We start from the raw sequence: 14,045 nt of genomic DNA, 5'->3' as shown, positions 1-14,045 counted from the left end.
CTCTTGGGCTTCTGGCCTCATCCTTGACCATGGCATTCAGAGCCTTGGAACCTTCAGAAGAGATCGTAGAGGCACAGGAGGGCAGCATTGAGGAAGAAGCGACTTTGAGGACAATATATTCCATGAGGCTAGTCTCTTCCTCTGTTGCCTTCTTCAAGAATTTCCCTAAATCAGAAATCGGTAGAGCGGCGACATGGGCGTTTAGTCCACACCTTCACAGAAGATCATGCGATCACTGGGGACTCAGCCTCCGATGCCATGTATGGCTCCCTCACAATATTGTTGTCTGTTATTGACCCAACTCCGAAGCCCCAGACCTCTGGTAGGGGTACTGCTAGGAAGTCACCTACAGTGGAGCACCCAAAGGGATGCTACTGAAAAGTAGTTACTCACCTTGTGCAGTCATGATGGTTCTTCAAGATGTGTGACCCTAGGGTACTCCACTGTAGCTGTGCTTGTGTCCCTGCGCTGCTGATTGGAGAACTTCAGTAGCAGTGTCCATAAGGTCTGCACATGCACTGTCTCACCTCGTGCCCTGCCAGCGCGTGCAGGGTAACCCCACCTCAGTTCTTTCTCTACCGCAGAGTCATAGACAAGAACACCAAAGTAGAGGGCAGGAGGATGGGTTGTGGAGCACCCATGGGGGGGGAGGGGAAGAGAGTTGCCTCCTGAAGAACCATCGTGACTGCACAAAGTGAATAACTAACTTTTCTTTTTCCTTTCCTTTCCTTTCCTTAAATAATGAATTTGGAGTTAGTTATTTGCCTTCTGGTTTTTGAGCCTTTAGGGTTCACTTACTTTGCATTTTTAAGGTTTTCTCTGCAAATGTGAGGGCTAGAAACTCCAAAAAAACCCCACCAAAAAACAAACAAACAAAACTCCCTAAAGATGAGATTTTCATTCAGCCTCTTGGTTCTAGTATCTGGGGCTTTAAGAAAAACTCCAAACATTGTGAGACGTGTGATGAAATCACGAGAGTTGGTAACAGTCTTCAACCTAAGTAGCTACGCTCTCATTTTAGTAGGAAAGAACTCATCTTCAAAAACATGTACATCAGTCATTGGCCAAGGCTTTTAAAAACAGGAGCCCAAAGTGAAGTTTCTAAATTAATATTTAGGCACCTAAATAAATGGCCTGATATTAAAAAATCCTAAGCACCACTAAGGTCAATGGGAATTGTTGGGTTCTCAGAATTTCCCCAGATCCTAACTTTAGGTTCTACTTTTGAAAATGCGGGCCATTAGCTTTTTGAAAGTTACATTGTTTAAGTACAAGGTTCACTAAGTGAGGTGGTTGTTTTGTGGCACAAGCTGCCACAATCTGATGAAGCAACTACTGTCAAGCAGCTATCCTTGTGTCAAAATTTAGGTTGATTTTATACTGTGCACGTTATGTAATATCCTTTTTGTGTGCGCATGCATATAATTGTTTTTTTTCCTCTGAGCATAGTTGTTAGTTACTGCTCTGGGAGATTTCTGAGTGTGTGGTTTTCTGATAAATAGTTTTTGTACAAACCAGGAGGAACTGGCCTCTCCTTTCAAAATGAGTTTAGACGTAGTGCTTAGGTACTTTCCAAATGAGTAAAGCATGACATCTTATGTGGTGAGCCAGTGCAAATCCTGTACCCTGTCAAGTGTGTCTGTTATATTTTACAGCCCTTGTTTGTATAAGGTTTGGGGTATTTTGAAAAATGAGGATTACTGTAACCGTATATAAATAATGGTATGACCACAGATCAAAGGTTCATTTATTTTTCCTCCTTCTCAGGATTATATGTTTGCAAAGACCAATGTTGTTATAGTGATATGGGCTCACTGAAACAGCGAAAGGATGTAAATTCAGTTAAGGCATACCTAGGCCCCGTCTATGCTACAAAAAAATTGTCATATGCAGTTTTGAAGATCAGTTTAAAAAAACATTGCAGGTAACATAACTACGCAGGTGGATATGGATAGGGCATGACCTTTTGAAAACAGACTCAGGATCTACAAATTTTTGTATTGTAGACAGAGCCTTAGGCAATAATGAGTAAGGCTATGATTTGGTCACAGCAGTCACGGACTCCATGACTTTACTGGACCGCTGTGACTTCTTGTGCTGCGGGTGATGGAGCCATGGCTGTGCCCCCCCACCACGGTGAGGGGCTTAGCCTGTCGGTTCTTCCCCTTCCCTCTATGAGACTCCATTCATCTCCCCTACTTAGCCCTGGCCTGGTTAATTTTAGTAAAGTCACGGACAGGTCATGGGCTCTGTGAATTTTTGTTTATTGCCCATGACCTATCTGTGACTTTTACTAAAAATAACCGTGACAAAATCTTAGCATTAATAATTAGTAGACCAATAATATGGTTACAGTGGTGTTCTGTTATGACTACATTCTGTTCCAGAAGAGCCTTAACTCTGAAAACACTTGCATTTTCTAGACTGCTTGTAAAAGCTGTGCATGTACTATATATGTACTCAAGGTGTGTGTATACTGTGGATGAGATCTTTGCCCTCACTCCAGCCACTTTATGCTGGAGAACACAGTTTTTTCTCCTCCCCTGCTAAAAACATCTGAGACTTCCTCTCCCCGGGGCAGGGGAAGGACTGCTCTCGCTTTTCATTGGTTGGTGAAATGAGGGTTTGCCACACTGGGAAATCTGAAGTAGGATTAGCAAAATGAGCTGACCACTGTCTGAGGACTCCCAACTGTCCTGTATGTAGGAGCATGGGTCACCTCAGTGCTAGTTTCTATTGCCCATTTCTCTGCTCCCCCAAGCACCTTCATACTTCTGTCTTCCTTCCAGACCCTCATGCTTGGAACACAATCCTGATTTAGACCATGAAGCCATTACTTTGTCCTCCTTTGCATCTTTGTGCCAGACCCACTTTATTCGTAATACCTTAGGGAAAGTGCCAACTGATAATGGCAAGATGGATTGGCCAGTAAGGACTTCTAATAGCGAATTAATTTATTGGACCCTTGTGGATGCATATTCCTATTCCTGTTTCCATTGCCCTTCCTTCTGTGTACTATTTCAGTGTTACAATCACTTGTTGCATCTTGTCTTTATTTGATTGTGGGCTCTCCAGGGATTTTCTTACTCTGTGTTCACTCGGGCTTCGATCCTGATTGGGACTTCTAGGTGTTACCATAATACAGGTAATTAACAGCAATAAAAGAACTGATCCCCCTCTGAGGGAAAGTGTGATTTTAAAAAAGCCTCTTATTCCTCATCCTCAGCTTCTTTTCCCCACTAGGAGCAGTAGGAAAGAAGAGATGGCAATTTTTGCTTTTGGTTTCCTCTCCCCTACAGGATCCACAGTGCCAGCTCTCCGTTCCTTTTAAGGATATTGGGAGAAGAAAGGGAGTCTGCCCTGCCAGCAAAATCTCCTCCTCCTTAATGGAATTAAAAAGGGAAGTTTAGCCCCATCTGTGGAGGAAGAAAATAGCTCTGTTAGGTTCCTTTCCTCTCTGGCATTCAACTTAAAAGCCCAATTCTAACTCTGAAGCCCCTGCTGAGTGACATTGTCACAGCAGATGTTACCATTTATGTGTATTATGGTAGCACTTAGAGACCAATTGAGAACAAGGTCTCATTGTTCTAGGCACTGTACAAACGAACAAAACAATGTCTGCCTCAAAGAGCTTACAATCCAAATAAACAAGACAGACTAAGGGGAAAGTGATGTAACATACATGCAGAGTAAAGATGCTCAGCAAACATCATGTGTAAGGATACAGTTTTGTCACGGAGGTCACGACTCTAACAGACCTCCATGACTTCTGACTCGAGCTAGGGCAGTCCGCCCCCCACAGCAGTGGGGCTGGGGCTTCTGTGATTTATTGTTCATTGCCCACGTCCTGCCCGTGAATTTTAATAAAAATGTCAGGGTCAGTCTTAACCTTAATCATGTGTCATACATTGGTGAATCCATAGGAAAGTCCAAACTAAACAGGACACAGATGTACCAAATTTCTTCCCCCTGCTATGGGCAGACTCCTCCTCCCATCACCTTCCTGTTGATTCTTGTCTTACTTACATGCCTGAGCCCCGAAACTTCTTACCAAATCAAGCAACTTAGTCTGCCAGCTGACAACAATCAGCTATATGTTGTACTAACTCTGCCTTAGACTCATGGCTCATGACCAGATTGTAGCTGGTCCCAACTCCAGGGTCACAAGGAGTGGGCATGCGTAATGGATCTCTATCCCTTGCATCTCTAAAAAGTGTGGCTGGGGAACATAAGCCCTACTCCTTTCTAGTGCCCCATTGGACTAGCTGCTAGAAAGCATAGGTGCCGACTCTGTGGGTGTTTAAAAAAAAAATTAGTGGGTGCTTAGCTCCCACTAATTGGCACCCAGCTCCCCCCTCCCTCCCAGTGCTTTCTGCCTGCCACAATCAGCTGTTCCATGGAGTGCAGGAGGTGCTGGGTGGGAGGGGAGGAGTGGGGATAGGGTGTGCTCGGAGGAGGGGGTGGAACTGGGCGGGAAGAGGTGGAGTGCGGGTGGACCAGGGGTGGGAATATGTGGGGTGGGGGCAGGGCATGGGGCGAGGGGGGTCGAGCAATCCCGGGGCCCAGAGGAAGCCTGTGCTTGAAAGGGTTTGGAGGAACAGGGTAACATCACATCATGGGAGAATGGAAAGGATGGCTCACGGACTATGGAAATTGGAGGTAGCATAAGAATGGGGAGATTGAGATGGAGGAATGGATGAAGAAAATTAATTATAGAGAGACTAAGAAACAAGGAAATATTGCATTGAATTGAAAGAGCAGAAAACTTGAGGAACTTGGTAAATTTTGAAACATACGTTGGTGTTTGATTTAGATGTTGGGGACATGACCTGGCTGTGGATATAAGATGGGTACAGAAAAAATAATATTCTTGTACATAAAGGGGGAGATAACTTGCTGGTTTATGTGGTTTTTTGGTTTTTTTTTTTTTTTTTTTTTTAACATGATCAATGCTGACATTTGGTACGTTTGCATATGTTTTAAAGTTTGTGTCTGGGAAAAACACATTGTCAAGTTACTTTTAAATTCAAATTTTTGTGTGTGTGAATAAAATTTCTTTTGAAATGTCTTAAAATCTTCTAAACTGCAGGAAATCTCATTATTTAAAAAAATATCTAGAGAAAAAGGTGACTAGATCCCCATTTTTATTTGTTTTTTCCATCCATTCTCTGTCTTGATCAAATCTAAGTGATGATGCTTATAAGCGCCATAAACTGCACACTCTTGCTTACTTTTGTTTGAATGGCCATCGGCTTGCTTGGAGCCATAACCTTCTTTCAGATAAATTACATGCTATGTCTCCATTATCCACTTTGTGCTCTATCCCATCAGCATATGAGGCCAAGATCTGTAATGATGGCCAATATTAGTGAACTTCTCTTCCTGTTTTGGTGTACTTAAGCTACTCCCTAAGGAAACCCATATTGCTCCCAGGAGAATGTGCAACCACTTGTACTAACATTTAGTCCGTCTACACTATGCTTAACCAAAGTTCTTTTGAGTATGGAGACTGAATACTAAAGAACTCTTATGACATTTATGCTATTTAAAACTTGCCACACACGCACAGTAAATGTTTCCTTTAAAAAGGGTGGGGCAGGGGCGGAAATCCCTACTCATTTAAAATAACTTGTTTTCCAGATTGGACCAAAAAAAAAACCAAAAACCAAAACTGTTGGTCCTCACTGCTGGCTAAATGCCTGTAAAATTTCACCACTATAATTTTTTCCAGTAATTCCAAAGACTATTTGTTCAGCTGGTTTTATTCACAGTAACATTTATTAGGGTTCTTTTATAAAGCTAGGTGGCTAAAATATATGTTTTATAATGCTGGGGTGATGTTCAAACAACTTTTCTCATTCAGGATGTGACTCTTTTTGGGGGGGGGGAATAAATTGTACTGTGGGTGAACATCCTCTGGAGGTATATTAGCAACTTTGTACTGTTGAGTCAGTGCAAGTTGCTGGAAAATGGATAGAAACAGAGTAATTACTGCAGAGAATGCAGCAGGAATTCACCTGCTATTATTTCAGACAGGTTATGGACATTGAGCCCTTTCTAACAGGCCTGATGCTGTTTATGAATGTTTTGTGCTATTTTCAGAGATACACAGAACTATTCATGTTAGAGATGACAAGAGAAAAGACTCCCTTTGGTTGGTCCCCTGCCAGAGTTGACAAGCTATTGTGAGAAAAGGTGTAGGTGACAATTTGCTTACTCCTCAGTTGACTGCTGCCATGGAGATGGGCAAAGTAGATTTCCTGTAAGCCAGAGCATTAATCAAATACATAGTTTATTAGTTTACTGAGTTTGAATCAGCTTGTAGGTGTTAGGCCAAAGACTGTGGAGAAACGTATACCAGACTCTTTGGGTTATTTTTCTCCTTTTGGTGTTCTACTCTGAAAATCCTTGTCTCAAACTCAAAATAGAAAGGTTTTTAAATTAACATTTTTTCCACTTATGTCATTTAGGATTTTTTTTTGTTAATTTTTCTAGAAATAGAGATAATTGCATTGACAGCATGATTCCCAGCTCCTATGTGCTGGGAGGTGCTTATCATAAACACATGTACTGTTCTGAGCATCTGGGCAGATATTATCCTTCCCTGTGAAGGAAGGAGCAGTGTTAGAGTTTACTAGATGCTTTGTCTCCAAAGAGCTGCACAATGTTGAATGCATTATTTTCTGTTAATGTATTGTTTGAGTGTTAAAGTTAATAGGTTTCAGAGTAGCAGCCGTGTTAGTCTGTATTCACAAAAAGAAAAGGAGTACTTGTGGCACCTTAGAGACTAACACATTTATTCGAGCATAAGCTTTCGTGAGCTACAGCTCACTTAACCGATGAAGTGAGCTGTAGCTCACAAAAGCTTATGCTCGAATAAATGTGTTAGTCTCTAAGGTGCCACAAGTACTTCTTTCCTTAAAGTTAATAATGGCATTGTTTTCAGAAGTGCTGAGTACCTTCAGTTTCTGTGTTTTATTTATTTCCGTTTAAATAATTAAAAAAAGATGCCTGTACAATAGTCTAGGTGCCCTAACACGTAATTAATACTACTCAAAATCACAGCATTAAAATAGTTATTCAAGAAGGAACTCTGCTAGCCTGCCACTTACAATAAAAGCGCCTTTCCACCCTTTTGTCATCCTGGGAATCATACCCTCAGCCCTCTCCAAAAACCCTTCTGAACAGATTTTTTTAAATGTTTTTTTACACAGTAGGCCTGTTTGTAGGATCAGACTTTTAAAATATGCTATTCATTTTATACTGTTATGACTATTTTATGTGTATTGTGTTAAAAACTAGGGGGGAAAATTGAGTACGACTCTTTACTTGTTTATCAGATTGTACAGCTAACCTGAATTGGTCAGTATTACATTATAAGGGAGCAACATTTTAATGCATTTTGGTTGAGTATCAGAAGGGTCTTTGTCCTTGGTTACTTACTGTTCAAGTCGATAGTAAATTCTCTAGGCATAACTATTGGAGTTTGCTGTCCTGTACAGTAAAGTGAAGATCATTTGTACAGAAATGGATAAGTATGAAATTGTTTTTTCCATGTATATTTTAAGTTAAAACGTTGACATAACTGTCAAGCTAATGCATACATTAGACTAATGTGACTTAATATCATTTTATAAGGAATTTCTGTGACATGAGCATTTCTAAGACTTTTTATTGCATTTACTGAAACCAATTTTTTTCATGAAGTAACCCTAAGTTGCATACCAAACACTTTTTAACTTTGTCTTGTAGAACCTCTGCAGAATATATTGTAGGGTAGCCTTGACTGAGACAGGGTATCCATCTCAAGGATATCCTTGTTGAGTCATACAACTGATCATTCTTACCTTAATGTGCATAACGTTTGAAGTATGTCATGGGGCAAATCCACTTGGAGTGCCCTCTTGCAGCAGGCCACAGCAGGACAAGTGTGCCTGCCTAATTTCCCCTCTCAGATAACCCAATAACTCCATGCAAGGCTTATCTTCTAGTCCATCAACATGGTTTGTTACTAAAACATAGTTCAAAACAGTCCATAATAAAGGCCCCACAGATTTAGTCTGTTTCTCACCCTAGTGTAAGCAGTCATCAATACTCAAGATATCTCCTCTCTTGATGCCCCATGTGTCACAAATTGTCACCTTAAACCATGCCTGGACTCTCTCTGTGCTCTTGTGTGTTTGTACCAGCCCTTCCAACTGGAGTGCAACCCCAGTCTTCCCAGCAGGAACCCCCATAGCCTCTCAGCTGCGAAGCATCCTGCCAGGAAAGTATCCTTCACTCCTCCAGCCCTCTTAAGGATTCCTCTGGGTCTGGCTCTCTCAGCCTGGAGATGTCAGTGGGTAAGACCCTCTGCTGCTCCCCTGTCTTCAGGCTTTTGGCTCTTGGATGTGATTCTCTTGCTTAGAACCAGCAGGCAGCTCCCACTGCTGCTCCTCTTGCCCTCACTCTTCTCCATCCCTCTGGCCTTGGCTCTCTGGCTTGGGGACACCAAGTAGCATTTCCCTCTTGCTGATCTTTTGCCCTCAGACTTCTCCCAGGAACCATTTTCTGCTTTCTTCTGGGACTCCTCCAATCCCTCTGGCACCTCTCACCTGCCCTTCCTGATTGAACCAGTCTTCTCTGACTCACTGGGCCCTCGATAGCCCCCTGTCTGCTGCCCTGCATTTCAATTGGCCAAACGGGAACATCTCTCCAGGCACCGGTGAGCTGGATCTACTTTATTTACCATAGCCAGCCACTGTGTAACAATGTTCTTTAAATATTCTTTGGAATTTGATATTTTTTAGAAAATGTGAGATTTTTAACCTAAACTTGGTATTTTGTAAAAATGCTCATTTTTCTCTAAGATGCATAATAGGTTTGAGGAAGAGATTACATTTCTTCCCAAGACAGAGCTAGCAGATGGTGATAAGCAAACAGACGAGGTTCTGAAATAGTCACCACCTGGGAATTTTAGTCATCTTCATTCTGGAAGGTACAAGCCAGTGTAAGCCTCCTTCCTCTTAAAGATGTTCTACTTTTACTGATATTTTGCTTCAGTGGGTTGACTGCATCTCAAAAAAGAAAAATAGTGTTTGCTATTCCTGTTGCTAACTTCTCTATCTCTGCAACAGATGTTGAAAGCATGTTTCTTCTTCATTAGGTCTTTTAATAAAGCTATCTTGAATTTACATATGGTTTAAATTTGCTGGGGTACTCTGTTTGTTTAAATATGATTCAAACATAGCATTTGTTAAACCTGGTTACAGCATAGTTTAAAGGGACAAAACCATGTTAGGACTGTATCCCTCCCACAGTTGAACTACATTTACTTCTGCGGTGGAGTAAGGCAGCTGGTAACTACCCAGAGCTATACTGTACAACAGCTTAGAGCAGAAAATGAAGTAAATCCTATCCAAATGAAGCTGCAAGAGGAGTTTGGAATTTAGCCAAGAAGCTGGAGTCAGCTGTCTTTGATACAGCTGGCCCTGAGTAGATCCTAGATGGGGTGGCTGGCGTGGCCCTGAAAAAAGGCATTATTGCTTCTGAAATCTCAGAGGATGTTCGGGGATAAACATCTTGTCTTCCCAAGAGAGTTCTGATATGTGGCTCTACTCCATTATTCCTACGGCTGTTTATGTATTGAAGGCCAATGGGAGTATTAGCAAGACTATTTAGGCTGAAACATGATCCGCAGGTGGATGACAAGTATGTCTTGTTTTCTTCAGCTCTAAATGGCATGGTGTATTGGCTTTCCTGGGATCTTGATGATCCTTTGAAAGTTATAGCTGATTCAGAACATAGCTACCTACCTGGAACACCAGTTCTCCAGAAACTTTGTAGGCTTCCTGTCCACTTACAAATGCAATTCAAGGTGTTGACTTTGTCCTGTGAAAAACTTTAGGTCCCGGTTGTCTGAGAGAGTCCTGGTCTCACTGTGTACCACCTCAGTAGTTGAGATTAACAGAGGTGCTGAGTTAAATTGAATTATAAGTACAAAACACATGAGGGGTAGAAGAAGCAGATAAAACATACCAACAAATGTACAAGGGTGCTGATTTATTTGTATTTAGCCCTTCCTCGTCCTTGTTGAAAAAAACCTTTGCCTGTTCATTTGTTGTAACCTCGGAAATCCACACTTTGAGTGAAGCATAATAGCATCCTGTATCCCCTCTATATCCCCTAATGCCAGCCTTCTTCATGTTCTCCCCTCTCCTTTCTGCCTGTTGACTGGACTTAGTGATGATGAACGCAGTCCATTGCGAGGAAAAAAGTTCTGCTGACATCACCTCACATCTTGCCACAGAGTTCTCTGCTGGGGTGGTGTTAGCAGAGCACCCCAGAATACTGAGTCTTGAAGTTAATGTCCAATAGAGATGAATGGGACATTTCATTCCCCCCCCCCGCCCCCGCACCTTACACCCTGCCTTTAGAGTTGTTGTTTCTGGCTGTGTGCAGACTCAGGCAGACACCTCTCCATTGAAAGAAACTTATTTTTATTTTACATAAAAACTGAGGCTCTGATATAATCTCATGATTTGGGGGGTCTGGAGCTGTTTCTTTCTGGTTCTTGGTACAAGGATGATGTAGAGGGGCTGACGTGTCTGATCTCCCCCCATCTCTGCTTTATTGCTCCTGCTATTGGCTAGGGGCTTATTAGAATTCACCCCTGCAAGGAGGAAGTTCCTGGAGTACCTTGTTCCTGTGGTGGGTGGTGAAGGTACCTGAGACTGTTCCCTGGTTGTGGTTCCCTAACTCTTTCCAAGGAAAGAGGTCAATTCCCCACCTCTTGGATTTCTTTTCCCATTTGGGGAGCCAAGTGTGCAAAGTCAGAGCCCTTATGACCAGTGCAACCGTTGTGACCCTTGGGGCTGGTATCTCAGCTTCCACTTCCTCAGGAATCTTTCTGAGGGTAAGATCACTGAGCAACCATATTGTCCAGCACCAAAGCACCCTAAAGAAGTAACTGAGAGGCCACTATTTCCTGGAGGTTCCATTGTCCATTTAGAAGAGGATGTCTCTGAATCAGGGCAGGAGGAGGAGGAATAGATGTTAGATATTCCTATCACTAGATGACTTCTTCGTCAATTCTGTTTCTTCCTCTTTATAATTTCCATGAGATGATGGTGCATTAAGTTCAGGTCTTGGTTGTGTGAATTGCTGCAGGCCAGGAAAAGGCATCCAAACTCTTTGACATCTCGGGGGCAAAACAAAAGTGTTTCTGCCTATTAATGAAAGGTTGGCCAAGAAGAGCTTGGAGCAACCAGGTTTTAGTGTCATCTTCTACCAGGATACTTAACTGTGTCAAGTCCTGCAGTAGGAGATTTGCTTTCCCCCCATGCCTCCTATTCCAGGAACTTTAGTCTTGGCTGCCTCAGAACAATATAATAAAAGGAACAGAAAAATTAAATAAAAGCATCCCACTTCTAAAGCATCCATTATAATATTCAACCAAAACTCTGATTGGCATACAAAAAAAGAGTTAATCTTGACAAAGGTGGTTTTCCTCGCTCTTTTTATTTGTAGGAAGAGAGAAGAAACATCTTAACATACTTTAACCGATTGCTGATTGGGAATAATATCCCTACATGATATCAAGGGAAAGGATCTTTGGAATAGCCAAAATTGTGGGTGGCTTCTCTATTTAAGAAAGTCTCTTCCTGAGGGTGGAAGATCCTTCTAATTTTAAGAACACAAACCACTGTGAGCTCCAAGGAACACCCATCCACTGTGGAAGAGAAACTGAAATACCAGACTGTTTGGTTATTTATATTGTACCCATAATCATAATGTCATGGTGCTGAACTTTAAGGCTTAAATGCTACTGACCCGTCGTCATCTTTAAAGTTCATAGCTTGTTATATCAATGCTTGGTGTCATCTTTACCTATGTGTCAGAAAGTGGGTGTGAGCTTGCTTTGTGTGTTTAGTTTTTGGTTTTGGATAGTTGTCATTTATGCTATAAAGGGAGTCCTGTGACGCTAGAGGTAATGGTGACCTTACTTCATCTGGCAAACACCTGCAATCCACGTTAGCTGAAATATATTCATAGACTAGAATATTGTAGAGCTTTACGTCAAAAAGGAACTAGTGGATGTAGCATATGAACTGCTATATGTAACCCTGTCTTGGCTCATGAACAAGATGTTGGGGGGAATTCCAGACATTTCTAGAGTGTTAGAACTCTCTATTTTCATGTGCTAACTTTTTTTTCCCTGCATAAAAGAGGCTCTTTCATGGGGACACATTGCAGACTATAGTCTGTTGGTCTAAAAATATATAGGAAAATAAATGGTTTTTTTTAAGGAAAAAGCTTGTAAGTCTAAAATGACACTTCATTTTCTATAGTCTGTTTGGGTTCTGGTGGTTTAATTTGAAAGAAGAATTATGTGATATGAAATAAAATAAAATGAGATTTTGTTTTGTTGCTTCATAGCACATATGGAAAAATTAGGCCAGTATATCTGTGCTATAAGGCTCTGATAAAGAAGAGCATACCTATTTAGAGCAGCACTTAGTGCATATTTACATCCTTCAAGGGAATTTAAGAATAAGATTAAATTTAAGCACACGTTTAAGTGCTGTCCTGAATAGGGATGGATTTAAGCACATACTTCAGTACTTTCCTGAATGGGGGCTAAAGAAGTTTGACTGCTATTTATATGTGTTTAATAGTCCTTTGTGATAACTTCTTATAAGTCTTTTTGTCTTGTTTTGTTGAAAGGTACCAGGTTTAAAGTTTTGGTTTTTTTTTCTACATATTTTTAGCTTACTTACTATGGACTTGATGCTGCAATCTGATCAGCATGGGCTGACCTTCAGTGATTCTCCATATTGGCTCTGGGATTCACCTACTTGGTCACATTTCAGTGGCAATGTCCATATCTTGTTTTCATCTTTAATTTTTGCCTTTTGAGGGTCTAATTTATCATTTTATTAGGTTCAGAAAGTTAAAGTCAATTCAGATGCAGCAATGACTTACTGGGGAAAAATGTAAATATCCGAGTAAATTGCTTTGGTATTAAAAACAAAGTTTTTTCACAGTTTAGATTATATATTTGTGGGTTAAATTTTAACATTCAGAAGGTGATTGGTGGCAGTATCCTAAAGTAATCAGTATCCACAATCCTAAAATAGACATTGTAAAATTCTTTTGTCTACAAGAATATCTCTGTGTAAGGCTAAAGATATTCTGCTGAAGCACTTGTTACGTGAAAATATAGGGGGGAAATCTGTCGTTGAAAATGTTGGTGTATTATCCATTTGTACTTGGGTTGCAGCTCTAATTTCCAAGTCTGCTTTAAGCTGTTTCTCACCCAGCAAAAGGTGAGATATTTGAAATGTAAGGAAAAAGAAATATAGACTACTATTTCTTTAAGGCAGAAACTAAATGGGGAGGGGAGAGAGTGATGTTTTGACTGCTGACATTTGTGGCCTTTTGGCCGTGTTTCTTACTCTTTTCGCTTGCGTAAGAGGTAGACTGTCTTTACTGTAGCTACTGTTGCCATGGAGAGATAGCGGGGGAGGATTCCTAGGATCCCATAGCCTGTGAGAGATTGTTTTAGAATTGCACTCTGAATGTAATGTGATGTGGCAGGGTAATTCAGGTGTGCTGTGGCACAGATAAAGGGGGATGACCTGTCAGCTGTCTGGTAACGTGACTATTAAAATACTTCTTATAGGCATAATATTAAAATAAAAATAAAGCGGTGCATGTGAATTAGCTTTGAGAGTAAAGAGGATTATGTTTATTTGCATGTTGGCTGTGTTTTTAAGATGTGACAGCACCTTCTACAAGGTTGGTTTGCACTATTTGGCAGGCTTTAATGAAAAGGGGATTTATACATATTTATACATTGTGATAACATCTGCTAAGGTCTGGCTGTCATGTAGCAGAATTGGATTTGTTTTAACTTTAATCTGCAGATATGATTCTGAATTTTCTTTATTTTCTTATTTAATCATACAGCAAAAGCTGTGTTATGGTGCTGACAAATGTATATCCTAAAAATGTTATGCTGTAAGATAACATGTAACCAGCAATAAATTTGTAACGCGCTGATG

At 41.0% G+C, this 14,045-nt stretch overlaps 1 protein-coding gene and 1 long non-coding RNA gene across 13 annotated transcripts in view; both read left to right on the top strand.

The window, feature by feature from the left end:
* HIVEP1 (HIVEP zinc finger 1) overlaps window positions 1–14,045 on the top strand; it is a 201,857-nt gene that overhangs the window by 62,639 nt on the left and 125,173 nt on the right. Inside the window, exon 1 of one of the 12 annotated variants that reach the window (XM_038390713.2) lies at window positions 13,510–13,633. The exons of the other annotated variants lie outside the window; for them this stretch is intronic. Coding sequence (XP_038246641.1) covers window positions 13,615–13,633 — 19 coding nt within the window. The 5' untranslated portion in view covers window positions 13,510–13,614. Of the gene's footprint in view, window positions 1–13,509; window positions 13,634–14,045 lie in introns of those variants that run through there. 12 annotated transcript variants of the gene reach the window in all.
* LOC122458410 lies at window positions 2,774–3,888 on the top strand. The gene is made up of 2 exons (XR_006278455.1): window positions 2,774–3,145; window positions 3,300–3,888. It is a non-coding gene; the product is annotated as an uncharacterized LOC122458410 (long non-coding RNA).

The sequence above is a fragment of the Dermochelys coriacea genome, chromosome 2 (genome assembly GCF_009764565.3).
Source record: "Dermochelys coriacea isolate rDerCor1 chromosome 2, rDerCor1.pri.v4, whole genome shotgun sequence".
NCBI lineage: Eukaryota > Metazoa > Chordata > Testudines > Dermochelyidae > Dermochelys > Dermochelys coriacea.
This window is presented reverse-complemented; position numbering and strand designations above follow the sequence as displayed.